This window comes from Strongylocentrotus purpuratus, unplaced genomic scaffold (genome assembly GCF_000002235.5).
Source record: "Strongylocentrotus purpuratus isolate Spur 01 unplaced genomic scaffold, Spur_5.0 spur5_scaffold_5, whole genome shotgun sequence".
Classification (NCBI taxonomy): Eukaryota; Metazoa; Echinodermata; class Echinoidea; order Camarodonta; family Strongylocentrotidae; genus Strongylocentrotus; species Strongylocentrotus purpuratus.
Window position 1 is genome coordinate 486,812 of NW_022145611.1, and position 15,383 is coordinate 502,194.

At 34.4% G+C, this 15,383-nt stretch overlaps 1 protein-coding gene across 4 annotated transcripts in view; it reads right to left on the minus strand.

Moving 5' to 3' along the window:
• LOC754884 (nesprin-1) overlaps nucleotides 1-9,609 on the minus strand; it is a 127,407-nt gene extending 117,798 nt beyond the window's left edge. For 3 of the 4 annotated variants that reach the window (XM_030999729.1, XM_030999728.1, XM_030999727.1), the window contains exon 1: nucleotides 8,610-9,609. In XM_030999729.1, the coding sequence (XP_030855589.1) occupies nucleotides 8,610-8,663 (54 nt within the window). In that variant the 5' untranslated portion in view covers nucleotides 8,664-9,609. The remainder of the gene's footprint in view (nucleotides 1-8,609) is intronic. The other variant, XM_030999730.1, reaches the window with a different exon arrangement.
• Between the last annotated feature and the right edge of the window lie 5,774 nt (nucleotides 9,610-15,383).

Genomic DNA, 15,383 nt, shown 5'->3' on the forward strand with positions numbered 1-15,383 from the left:
ATGCATGAATATTCCTCTTAATGGCCTTGAATGAAAATACTATTAACACAACACAACCCCAGCATAAATAAGCTGCATTTACACTGCAGGCAAAAATCATTGATTTTGCTAACGTAATGAAATAATTTTAGACTAATGAAGCCATGACAGAAATTAAATTACTAATGAGCTAATTTTAGAGTGCATAACAGTTATCAAAACATGTGATACTTTAATTTAGCTTGCCTTTACAGCCCTTTGTCAAAACAGAGTATGATTTTAATTCATTGTGTTAAAATAGAGATTGGACCATTGTTTGGGGCGCTTGTATTGATAAGTGAAATGGCATATTAAAGAGCTCTGTTTTCAATTCCAGAATATGATGAATCATATTTAAGATAAAGTGTTTGCTTTCTTTCCTAATAACTAATAGCACAAAATACTTTGGACTGACTAATATCAAATGATTATAATGTAGGTGTATGTTAAATAGTTCCCTAGATCAAATTCAAAGATACGTAAAGTCGCTGTAAACCAGGCATGAGAAAACCAAGGGAACAGCCCAGCTGACCTTTCCAAACAGCTCTGCTGACCATATATTATGTGGCCTATTTATCCTGCTGTTTACACACGTTTGCATGGACTATGGTGACTGTGAGCAAATAAATCCTAACATCACCATGACATATTAACTTGCTGCAAACAAAGCGTATATTCTTTCAAAAGATTTTCTAAAAATATAAATAGAGAAGTCATACTTTGTTTGATTTTTAATCATAATTCATGACATTGTCCAAAATATCCTTTCAACTGTAAAAATCCAATTTGATCAAAATTCTAAAATAATCATTAACTTCAAGGTAAAGGAAGACATAAAATCCTCAGTATAAAATTATAAAAATAAATTCTGTCATTTTTATCACATGAGTAATATCAATAATGATAGTCTAGGTTTTTTTAAACAGCTTTAAAGGTACTATGTCCAATTTGCAGGCCCCAAAATGAAAAGGTTAAATTCCAATGGCATTTAAAAGACAATACTAATTTAGAACTTCCCTCTAAACGAAAGGGCTTGAAAATGGTTTTAGTGGGAAAATAATGACCACTAGTTGTCAAATCGACTTAAGTGATTGCAATCAACTGAGTAATAGTCTGATTTTCATACCCTTTTACCCAATGGACATACGTTTTATGTCGTACAAAGATTCAATCAGTTTTATTTTAGCCATTACAAGTAGTGGGTTATTGATGTAGACAAATGCTGTTACAGGTCATTTTATGTATGTTATTACCAAAGATAAAAAGATGTCAGTCAGTTAACAGGTAAACAGGTTTCCTTGCATAATTTGAATACTAGGACACTGCTAATATTTAAATTTCACAGAGAGGACATACATGACATATTCATAATTCCTGCAAAGTTTTACACGATGTGATGTTGGCTGCAAAAGGGACATAATATTTTTAACAGTTATATCCTAGTTTTCTTCTAAATAATAAGGAACAACACCACCAGAAAAAAATTAATGAAGGTATAAAGTTTTCTTAGATTACTCATATTATTAATTGCTTTGTTGACTCCCTTACAAGTTTAATAAAATGACAATTCTCGCTACCCTAAATAGGTACGAAAATCTCGAAATTCGCGAGACGAGGTAATTTTCACTCTCTCGGGTCGTCACTACAACTTCCGGTATAGAGTCCCATCCCGCTGGCGCTAGCGCCTGTGTTCGCTGTGCAGAGTTTTCACGCACGCTAAAATCGATGCCAATCAGTGTAATTTGTACAGATTATAATATGCAATGGAAAGCTTCGGGCAGAATTAGTGACTTTAGCACAAAAGGCCGTTAAACTCTACCGTGAAAGAGAGGGTTGTGATCACGAACGCCTGCACAGGAAGCTGTAATGTCGAAAAGCTATCCCATAATGCAATGCACGTTTTCAGGATTTTCCCCGGATCTCGGCAGAATCGCTATTTGGGGTAGCGAGAATTAAATACCATTAGCTTGATAAAATCAAACAAGCTAGATAGCTGATGATTCACTTTAAGTTACTACTTATATGGATTGAGTATTGATCAGACTAATCTCTTGCTGCACAGTTCTCTTTGCTCTATGTAGTCTGTACCAGTCACGAGATGATGATGAATGGATGTAATATGTTTTTATAGTACGGTATATGCTATTGTGATAGGCATCGCAGCGTGAGGAAAAACAATGAGGTCCAAATTAACAGGATTGAGGCTATATTTTTTGTAATTCTTTTAAACATATTTACGGTATACTATAGTCACCGGCATGTGTGATCTTAAAGAGAAGGTTGAGTTTTTGGAAGAGGTGAACAATAATTTGTGAGCATTATCATTGTTATTATGCAAGTGTGGAAGAGCACAAAGACAATAGGTCTATGCTACGATCGACGTCATTTTAATGCACTGCCTTGAATGGACATCACACGTATCAGTCCACGCAAATCTAAAAGTCCCTATTAGCTCAGTTGGTAGTGCAGTGGTCTCGTAATCCGGTGACCCAGGTACGAAACCAAGTGGATGCGCTAATGCCCTTTGGTAAGGCATCTTGGAGAGGACCTAAATCTGGCGATCCTCTGGTTGCTTACTAACAAGCGTTTATGCTTTCTTAGCAGTCAGATAAAATAACCACCACTACCATGTAAACATCAGAGAAAAAATGTTCCCTGAAAAGCATGGCTTTTCAAATGCCTTAATATTCTAAATATGGCATATAATAATAATAATAATAATCTTTTAGTCCACTCCAAATTTTATTAAACCGAAACGGAAATTCTTTTTGCCTAATTGATCGTGAGCCCGGCAGCCACTGAGCAGCGCCAGATCGACATTGCTCTATCCCATTATTGTTGAACGCCAAACAAGGTAGCAGCAACTCCCATCTTTTAACGTCTTTTTGGTATGACGCGGCCCGGGTTCGAACCCACGACCTCCCGGTTGTGAGGCGGATGCCCTACTGACTGAGCCAACACTCCGGTATATAAATGCCACATGGTCGTGTAGTGTCATATAAATATTTTTGTGTACAGTGCTCATAACTTACCAAGACTGAGCCAAATTTCTTATCATTGTGATGATTCCAGAACTTAGCAGTACACAAAAATAGTTATATGCTAAATGATCAACCTTTTTTGAGCAATTCCACATAATTTCTTTCACAATGTAATCGCATGACCAGAACTCAACTTTATCTTTAAAGATAAAGGTGAGTTCTGGTTAAAAATAAAGAAAATGAATTCTCACAGAATCAAACAAAACTTAAACTGGATGTTCAAGATTACAAATAAATGTCATTTGCCAAACAATTTTGGAAGAAAATGTATACTGGCTGAGTAATGAGCATAGAAAGATTAGGAAATCAAGGTTGGTAGCCCCGACACCATTTGTGTATTCCCATATACATCGTTCTATGTACAGTGCTTGTTACTTTAACAAGACTGGCCCAGGCCAAGTTTATTATGATTTTGATGACTCCAGAACTTTGCATTACACACCACTACTTACATGCTACATGGTCAACCTTTTCTGATTCATTTCACACCTTTTCTTTCACAATGCAATCGGATGACCAGAAATCACCTTTATCTTTAATGTAGATTAAATTCTCCAAATTTTTTTCTGAGAAATACTTCCCCCAAAATAAATCATTAGAATTATATATTTTGTAGGTCTAGACTCTAGAGAAAATATTGTCAATTTAGATAAATTATTAATTGTGAGAATGAAATTTGCTTTATAAATTTACAAAAAAACTTACATAACAAAATACTTGTATTCTACATTATTGTGCATTGGTTCATTTCTCATATTTGGAATGTGGATGTTTGTAAAAGATTAAACTTTAACAAATACCTGGATAATTTTGAAACATAGAAACCTGTGATGCTTTATGGGGTTCATTAACGTTCTTCAATTTTGAAATTGACAGAAGGGCAGTAGATATTATCTAACCAAACAAGAATACCAACGATTGGATATACAATACATACATGTACATACAATGTGATGAACACTGACAAGCATCAATAAACAATCAAACACTGGTCTGGTACATGCATCCTAAAAAGTTACATCCATGAACCATGTTTTGCACATCTTTCATTAATATTGAATGTCTTCATAGGGAAGGTATGTCCTTATATTTATCGGCCAAATTCATTCATTCCTGTCTTTTACTTCTTACAACTAATCTCGGTATCCTTAACAGATGGACTGCATCTATTACCTTATGTTTCTTTCATAAACCAGTCATGCAAAAGTCCAAAAATCAATCACCAACAGAAAAGTATTTGCGGGGTAAGATAAACAGAGAAACTTTCAAAAAGACCTTCTCCGCTCATACCATTCCAGACGAATGCATATGAACAATTGTTCTGTGAAGTAGGATTAGTTCCAAGAACAGGGAAGAAGCATAGCTTCACAATGGGATAAGAAACACATCATTCTAATCTCTTCATATCATCATGCATTATTGCTGCTGGGGTGTGTAATACAGATTTGTTGACACCCATCCATTCATGATCTGTGAAGTGTAATTCCTTCTATAGACTTCATATTGAAGGAAGATGAACTCTATTTTGCCAAGACATGTACACATCTTTCCGTGATCACATCTTACAACGTGTAATCATTTTATATACAAACAATAGAACTTCAAGAAATAACATGCATCTCATGATTCACATACTTAACTTCTATATGGCTACATAATATATTTACTTCTTAAAGGAAAACTATAAATGTGTGATGAGGATTCAGATCATGGCAGTTAAATATCTAGTCTTTACATGTGCTTACATTATTTTCTTTCCCCTTTAATTTTAAAACCAAGATCGGTTTACAAGCAAATCAATTTATTAATGTACAAATGACAATTGATATGTATTACTTGGACAGGATAACATTTTGTACTTCTCATTTGAAAACCAATACACTGAAGTTAGTTTATTTGTTTAATGAATATTGTCACAATAATAAAAATGGCAACCAAAGGAATGATCATACATCAATAGGAGGGTTCAAGGAGAAAACTAGGAATATGAATGTGAATTGAGCATGAGTGCCTGATATCACAATATATCATACTAACCTTCAAAAGGAAAGAATAACAGAAGAAAGAAGAAAGAAAACAAGGTAGGGTCTATTGTACTAAAAATGAAAGAAATAGAAGAAAACAATAAAAGAAACCTAGACAAGAAAACTAAAAACATAGTTCTGCTGTGCATATTTTACCAATCATCAAAAAGACGATATGACCTTTTCCCATTTTTTGCAAAAACAAAGTATACAATTATTTTGGATGGGGTGTGCAATTTAATTTATATAGTGCTAACTCGCACTTATGTGGGAAATGAGTTATAATCATTTCTATGATCCTCTATTAGTTACCCAATGACATGGTAACCAATGAAAATGTTGCTTTTAAATTCAAATAATGATTTGGTATTTAAAAAAGGAAGTAACTCCTAATCCTTGATTTTCTTATATGACAATAAAATTCAAATGTGTTATCTCAAAATAACACACTTGTTGGTAAGCACTGAACCACTGACTCATTCCATTTTATAAATCAATGTATACCATTTGTTTAATAATGGAGATTTCCCTGAAATGGGTTCTCAATTTCTCTTGAAACAGTCAAAATATATTGATATAGAAAAATGTCATTTTACATAATAAACTGACATTCCTATATACACAACTATACAATAATACTTCAGTACTTGATAAAATAAGTACGGAGGCCTAAACATACTGTGTTTTATTTTTAACTGATTGTCGGCTAGGGAAAAAAGAAAAACACAATATATTGACATCAAATCAACCTGAGAAAGCAACTGGTATTATACTCTCAACAAATTAATGATATCTTGAGATGATTGTGAAACTGATCTTCTTGATATTTTATATTATTTGCTCATGGGGGACATTACTAAGCATCAAAACAGGCTCCAGTTGTATCTAGATGTGGCAAAACAAGTTGTCCCTTGGCTTGCAAATACAAACGAAATAGGGTTGAGAGGTTATCTACAATGCAAAATCACAAGGGTAAACAATATTTTCTCTTACTTGCTTTATCGGAAGCCCCAGACTGCTACATTGTTTGAATTATATATTACATAAATATGTTTGTTTCACTGTGGCAGACCATGGTTTATTCCGATATTTCACATTTCGCAGGAATAATTAGACTAACATAAGATACATATAACATATCAATAGAATTTATGTAACTTGGGGTGTAATTATCATGAAGATGGATGATTCTCCATGTTTTTTTTTTTGTGTGCAGAAAGTGGTATTCTTGTGAACATAGTGGTGAATGGTACATAGCAAATTAAGAGACCTTTATTAACACTAATTCATTTAAACTGATGGCAAGGAATAAACTCATACTTTTGTTTATTAAACAAAGTGAAACTAATACCTCAGTCTAATTTTACTCAGCTTAGACTTTAAAGGGCAAGTCCACTTTCAATAGAAGCAGAAAAATCAGACAAACCAATCAATAAAAGTTTGAGCTAAATCGGATGACTAATAAGAAAGTTATGAATTTTTGAAAAAGTATGTAAAACTATGGAACAATGAAAATCACAAGACAAATTGGAAACTCACTCATGAGTCTGTGACGTCATGTCCTCACTATCCACTTATTATTTCCTAGTATATTGGTAATATAAATTTCTTATTTCCCCCCTAGGAATCTTATTTCTTCACACCAGCATCCAAGTTAGATTGATAGTAATGTGTTTTTGTATGGATGCACTAACATAGAGTAATTATTTTTCCAGTTAAATCTTGACAAATTTGAATTTTGATAAACTTTTTACATAAAAATCAATAATTATGATTATTAACCGTATCAGACATCTGAGCAGGGCAATTTTTTAAGGTTATTGCCCTCAAGGTTTAATGGATAAGCCAAAAAAATTACAGACGGAAAAAAATATTATTGACTGCTAAGAAAAGTCAATGGGATTTTGTATGTAATTTGCCAGTCAATAATATCATACAGTAAACCAATGAACAAATATTATTGCCCGATCTGAAAAGTCAATGGCAAAATGCGTGTTAAACAAGTGGGCAATAATGTAGAGCCAATTGTAATTTTCATTGCACGTCCATTACGGGTAAGAAAAATGCGCCGTTTGCACACACTCTATTGTGACGTAATAATCACCCCAAAGGCACACTGTTTGCAGTGTATCAAAAATTTTGTCAAGCACTGGATGCACAGTGCTGGTTTGATAATGTTTTTGCAACTTTTCATGCTAGGAAACCCTTTGTAGTGTAGGCTACTGTATTTTACATAATTTAAGAGTATAAGATAGTAAGAGTTCCGATGTGGTTAATAATAGTAATATTGACTGCCTAATTCAGGGCAATACGACTTGTCATATATCACCCTCACCTTTGGTTTGGGCGATATATCGTATTGCCCTGAAGGCAGTCAATATTACTTAAATATACAATATTCAGAAAACAGTATCGATTCTTCGAGGTTCATAAAAGATTTTGTGAAATGTCATGCACGCAATATGATTCAAATCATATAACCTGGGCAAGGGCATGGGGAAATCAAGTTTACAGGGATAAAAAGGGAAATTAATGGGATTAAACTATATAAAGCAATTGATAAATATAGTGAGGACATGACCTAACAAACTGATAACCAAATTGGCAATTTATGTAGTGATTTTCATTGTTCCATAGTTTTACATACTTTTTCAAAAATTCATAACGTTCTTATTATTAATCTGATTTCACTCAAACTTTTTTTGATTGGTTTGTCTGATTTTTCTGCTTCTATTGAAAGTAAACCATTTTCGGAGTGGACTTGCACTTTAAACCCATTTCCGAGTTGAAATTTTTTTTTTATTCAAAAGATGTAGGATATAAAGGACAAACAAAAAGTGTGAGCTGAGGAGTCAAGAAGAGAAGTGAAGCTCTTGACAAACTTAAAGATAAAGCTGAGTTCTGGTCATGCGATAGTATTGTGAAAAAAACATTGTGGAATCGATCAGAAAAGGTTGATCATCAAGCATATCAGTATAGGTGTGTACTGCAAGGTTCTGGAATCATCACAATGATAAGAAATTTAGCTCAGTCTTGGTAAAGTTACAAGCATTGTACACAGAAAGATGTTTATGGAACTACATGAACATGTGGCATAAAAACCTGTCCCAAATGTTATGATGTTACATGCCATATTTAGAATATCAAGGCATTTTAAGAGCCATGCTTTTCAGGGAACATTTTGTATCTGATGTTCTTCCACACTTGCATAATACAATGACAATGCTCACAAATTATTTTTCACCTCTTCTCAGAACTCAACCTTCTCTTTAAATGATTATGAAGATACATACTGTCCACAATTAAAATGTGAAATAGATTTATGAACACTAAATACTGTAATATAATGCATCCAGCAGTCATATCTAAAAAGGCAAGGTATAACAAATATGAAATGATGTTGTTTCATAAAGTTCCAAATAGGAATCACAGTATCTCAAACAGATTACCCTAAATAACGTTAAAAAAAAACTATTGAAATCAAACAAGAACAATATCTTGGTCAAGGATTAAGGGATCAACTTACATTTCCAAGCGGAACCAAAGTCCGACGTTTTGGGGTAATCGGAGAGGAGAGCATGATTACGCATCCAGATTTTCTGAGGTCTTATCGGTCAGGGGTAAGGTCAATGCCAGGTCATCACTTTGACTAGAATCTTTGTTTTCTTCAGCTTCTATTATTTTACGTGAGGAAGTTTACTTTCCGACCAAGAAAGGAAGGCAGAAACACTAATTGTCGCTTCCAAATTCCAACCTCTGGAGGGCTTGATAGTACCCAACATGCAAATGGTGTGTTGATGCTGGGGATTACGGAGCCAGAGTGATGATTGAGTTAAGTTACATGAAGGATTAGGTATCTATTGATAAATCAATACCGGTAAGATATTCTCTCTTCTAGGTTATGAATTTGAAGAAAATATAAAATGATGGTGATACATGTACATATATTCCAAGAATAAGAAATCCAAGAACAGAGTAGAGGTCATTCAGAAAGTTAATTCTTCCTCCAATATTCTGTTAAACTTGACCAATGTAGTTAGGGAAGAGTCCATGTTAATTATGTACATACAAACGCAGCATCAATCAGTCAATGGCTTTGTATCACATCAAAGCAACATAATAACAACAAGCTGGTCATCCATTGACAGCTGATGGGAGGGCATGAAAGAACAAACATGGATGATGGCTCGTCTTGAATCCAACAAATCTTCTATAACAGATAGCTCCATGTCAACTCTAAAAACAAATCCTGCTTCAGAAAGCTGTAATTCTAGTGAAGATGAACTATTATCCAAGGCTCAATGCCTCCATCACTGGACTACATGCATCTCCTTTCCAACACAAAGGAACCACTACCTCATGTAATCTCATGCATACTAATTAGAAGTCATATTTTGTGTTGTTCTGTATGTAGTAGTACACGTGATGCAGTAGGCAGGTGGTTTTGATTGCTATGAGTATGAAGCAAATGCAGAATTATGAATACAGAGACACACGTCTTCCCTCCAGCAGTGTCAACAGATAAATGAGAGAAGCTTACTGGCTAACTGTGCAGCATAACGTAGGCACAGTAAGGCATCGACCTCAAAATCCACACCTGCACGAATCCAATGAATGAATGATGATGATTGGCTCATATATGTGTGTACATGCATGCGTGTGGGTGTGTGTGTGTGTATGTGTGTGTTTACATTTGTGCTAATGTGAGCATAATCTGCCCTTAAGTTAATCTCTTTATTCAAATCCTTGATTCTACATACATGTATGTTCATAGAGGAGTTCTTTTCAAACTGTAATTTGCTTGAATAATTCACTAGCACCCATAACAATACATAAGCCTACATGTCCACTTTTCATTTTTTCTCCCCACGTCATAATATTTACAGTCTGCCTCACTCAATAAACCATTTTCAAAATTTTATCAAAGTCAATACACAAATTTTTGTTAAGTGCCTCGTTACAAATAATTGTTTTAATAGTCAGAATCTGAATTGCATGCAAACATTAATTGTTCCTAGGTAGGACAAACATAAAGGCTTGTCCTACCAAACAACACAAATTCTATGCAATTTTCATTATGATGCTATTGAAATACATGGCACTAATCTCCTTTGGCAAGACATAACTCTGCATTTGCCATACCGTATTCAACCAAGGTGAGGTAAATGGCGGGAATTACTTTGTTGAACTTATACTAGAGCACCATAATGGCTAAATGCTAAAGCCTGGGTAATACTTGTGGAGCGCCAGGAGTGTGAAGTCTGACAGACATGAGCAAGAACCCACTATTATTATTATTATTATTTTTGTACCAGAGAAGTTCCATATTTGTTTGTTTTTATTGTATTTTTACCATACATTAATGATGAAAGATATGAAATAGAAAAGATAATGAAATAAACTTCATAGTTTTATGAGGAAATCAAGACAATGGTAAAAAATATGTTTAAAATTTCCAACGTGCATGACATACAGTAGTATGGACTTTGGATTCAACATTAAAACTATACTTGTCTTATCTATTAGGTTGGTTTATAAATCATGCTCTCCTAAGCTATAAAACGAATGAACTCAAATTCTTCCACATATAAAAGGTACTGTTCTCTAAAATACAAAAGATTTCAAAATAATGACACGTAGTAGAATAGACAAACAAGTCCATATTCCATTAACTGTCAAAGTCATTCATATTGTTTGCACAGTTCAAGGGTGAATATCAACCTTTAAAGCATGCGTCTCACAATTATTTAAAAGCTTTAACATGGCATCTTATTTCATCATAAGTCTAATGTTAAAGCAATGAATATTTTGTTTAAATCATGCTATATCCATTAAAAAAATAACATTTCAAATACACACAATATTTATCATTTCTTAGAGTGATGGAATTGACATATTATTTGATATATATCCTTTACTCTGTAAGAATGTTTTCCTTCCAAGGGAAATGATCATATTATTTTCAAAAAGTTATACCAATTAAGCACAGCAAAATTAAGAAATTGAAAGGCAAAGAGGGTATCACTAAAAAGGTATAACAATGGAATCATATCTAAACACAATATTTCCTTGCACATTGTCATTTACCATCATAATTGAAAGTTGTTCTGCACTAATCTGAATGTTATTTCTTTTAGTCAGGTGGCTTAGTGAAATTATTGTTATTTGCCGGATAAAAGCACCATTTTTGCTTCCTTAGGACCTACTAAACGATATTAGACTAAGAGCCCCTCGGCAACAAACAAAAAAACAATTTAAGGGTGTGGGGGCGGGGCGTCGCCTTGTAGCCCCCAAATAATTTAGAAGGTAATATAACATTGATTTTTTGTTGTACAAATGCCATTTTTGATACAGGGCTTCCATAGGACCTACTGAACAATATTAGGGTAGGAGCCCCGAAAAGAATATCGTATAAGGTGTGGGGCGATGGCGTCGCCTCGTAGCCCACAAATAATTCATAAGTTAATTAGGTGGTCTGTCGATATCGACAGATCACCTATTGTTTTCGTTAGAATTTTCTTTCTTTATTATTATTATTATTTATTTTTATTTCCTACACTTTTTTGTGCCTAGGATAACTCAAGTTCAGTTCAGTCAATTTCATTCAATTTTATCTCATTAATAGGTCATTGTCATGAGACGTGACAGTAACCTTTTCAAGGTCATCAGATCATCGTGACGTCATCCAGGCGCCATTTCGTGAAATCACGTTATCAATCATATCTTCATGATGCATAAGCAAAGGTCATTCATATTCATATCACATATATTTCAAGTCAAGGGTCAACAGGTCATATCATCAAAGGTCACATAAAGGTCACGACGCGCGCGTACGTGCGCGTCACAATTTAAAAATGCTCAAAATCACTTAACTATTAAACGAGAGTACGAATCAGGTCATTTTAAGCGTTTCAACATTTTCCGTCCGTACGTGTCCCCGCGCGCGTTGCGCGCGCTCACAACGCGCAGAAAAGGTCAAATTCATTTTGTTTACATGATTTAGATTCTTCTTACCGTAAATGACAATTTACATTAATTTCAGTCAATCTTGACCTTTCATAAGGCTGTGAGCGCGCGTCAAAGTTCAAAATCCGCGCGTGCTGCTATGGGAAATATAATGCAAATTTGATCAAAAACATGCCATTTTAAAAATCAAAATAACTCTTCAGATAGTCAGTTGACCCCCAACTTTAATATCATGGTTGGAAAAAGCATGAGTTGGAGATATGATTTCATGTCTCATTTGACCTTCAATTAACTCATGACGTCATCATAATGGCCTCCGAACTCAAAATTTCAATTTGCATATTATGACGTCGGCAGATTTTTTGAAAATTGATTGTATCTCTGTAAATATTGAACGATTTACTTCCAAATTTTGATATGTTTTAGCTGAGACAATTTTCTACAAATGCAGTTATCACAAATTTTCATTTTGACAAAGGTATCATGGCATATTTTTGCGATTAAAGGAGGCATGTCAATTTTTCACATTTTGCGTGTATTCTCTATGGGACATGACTTTTTCTCAAAACTGGATTCTACATTCTCGTCTTTCGCGAGCAATATCTCCGTCGTTTTTTCTTTGTTTACGCTAGGCTTTGAGTATGTTGTAGCTGAGACAATAAGCTATCATAAGTGTGCCCTTTATTTTTCGATCAGATGCCGGGATCATGCTCATATTTCACTTGGAATGTGGGATTTGAGGATTCCATTTTCCGTTAACGTGTAATCGCTATGGGAAATGTTTTGGTATATCGGTAATGCACTTGACTTCGGACCTCGAGAACCCTGGTTCGAGTCCAGGCATCTCCAACAATTTTTTTTCCTTCAATTTTTTTTCTCTTTGAATTTGAAAATTAAGACAGACCACCTAATTCGTCCCCATGACGAATTAAATTTCTAGTATAACATTGATTTTTTGTTGTACAAACGCTATACTTGGCGCAGGGCTTCATTAGGACCTGCTGCATGATGGTAGGGTAGGAGCCCCCGGCATAACTATTCATATATGTGTGATCGGGGGCCCCATAAAGTTTGTACAATAAAAACTCAATTAATTAATTTGTGTGTGTGAGAAATCAGGTTTGTAATCAGGATGCCCCCACCCTCACACCCTTAAATTGACATTTTTGCCGGGGGCTCTTAGCCTAATATCATTTAGTAGGTCCTTTGGAAGACCTGTACCAAAAATGGTGCTTTTATCCGGCAAGTAACGATAATCGATAAATTTGACGCTAAGCTACCTGACTATTTCCAGAGAGTAAAAAATCGAGTGAAGGAAAATAAGTGAAGCATTTTCAGAGTTTTCTTTTCAGAGATTTAAAATTGTAATACGAATTTCTCTGGAAGTAATAAACAAAAAAAGTAATACATGCATTACATGAAGAATTCTTGTTTCTTAAGATCTTAAATATATAGCCAGATATATCATGTTCCTCAACCAGTAGGAACTAATCTTCTACTGCATGACATATGGTCAGAAGCAAACAACATTAATTGATCTGATGTGAACATAGGCCCTCTGGAGGGAGTGTGCTCATAGTCTATACATGTTTGATCATACATTAAACTATATGTGCTGTGAAGGATATGCCATATATGATTAATTAAATACACTAGAGGTAGATGGAGATATAAAGAATAAGAAAGGGAGAGGGGGAGATAGAGGCAGAGAGAGAGAGAGATAGAGACAGAGAGAGAAAGAGGGAGAGAGATAGAGGGAGAGAGACAAACAAACACACACACACACGCACACGCACACGCACGCACACACACACACACACACACACACACAGAGGAGAACAAAGGGGGATACACACAAACTAGAAATAGACTGATATTCCAAAAATAAACATCATGGAATAGGGAAAAAGGAGAACATAAAAGAAAGAGGAATACAAATAAAGAGAATTTTCACAATTCAATGATGATGCCATGAATAAGGAGAATGAACAGATCTTACTGTTTTTGTTGGCTTGATAGATAATTTCAAATAATAGCATTCACATCCAGACAATATGTAGAATAAAAAAATTGATGGAAGTTTGCACTAATGCACATTTGTACCAATTGATTTTATGATTACTTTCTGCCATGTCTGATGAAGGTCAACCATGATAACCACCCCTTAGTAAAAGTAAAGTTGCTCAGGGACAAGGGCATTACTGAAATGGCAGGAAAATGGTAAATTTAATTCACAATTTATGTATACACTCTAATAAGGCAAATCAAATATGTTTTGTCATACATATAATCTCCCCCTGGCCCACTAGCTATACACTTTAATTTGACAACCAAAAGCCCTATTAGCCAATTTAAAATTCTACATATGTGACTGGGTGAATAATGAGCTGCCATGAAGAATTTTATATTTTAGAAAATTTTCATATTTTCACTAGAGAAATATTGTATTTCTTCAATATTTGTGTATATAAAGATTCTCATGCATGGTAGCTTTATATAAACATTTTATAAATATTTTATATACATGTAAGTTTGAAAAAAAAGTCGGAAAGGTAGGAGCATGGTCAAAAAGTACGAAAAAGTAAGAAAAGTAGGATCGCTTGAAAGTCTGGGCACACTATAGACAACATAATCCAAGAATTATTATACAAAAGTCTCCTGAATTAATCTTTTGTATCATGACTACAAAATACATTTGTCTTACTTTACAATAAATTTCTGTTGAACATGAACTCTTCCATTTGCAAATTAACTGTTATTGACACAAGAGCGATGCCCTGGACATATGTTGACAATTAGCATATATATGGTGTAAGCTGATTTACCAACAACTACTTCCTTTATAGACCTTATTTTCTAATGTTATACACATGTCATATAAATCACCTCTGGAGTCTGGTGAGAATGCCCCATAGGCAGAAGAAAAAATGCCCCGTAGATTTACTCTTGCTTACAAAGCTTGTATATCAAGCTGTGTAGCTTGGGTTCCCAAACATTAAATGGATGCACATAATACAGTTGCAGAAATGTTTATAAAGAGGATATATGAGTAACTGAGAGCATAGAAAAGAAAGACAATATACTACTTGTTGCGGAGAGGGTGCTATCACCAATGATTCAAATTGAATGACTCAATTTAAAGTGTTGGGGGTTTTACAATGTCTTCCCTTAGTTTGCATCCTTCACTGGCCCTCTAATCCTATTTTTAACCTTTGTTCCAGATACATAAATCTTATAAGGGCATAGGCTCACTAGTATTTCCCATAGAATCCCTTCAATCAACACTAATAAAAAGATCATAGGAGCACCTGAACTGTTGATGATTCAGAGTGCT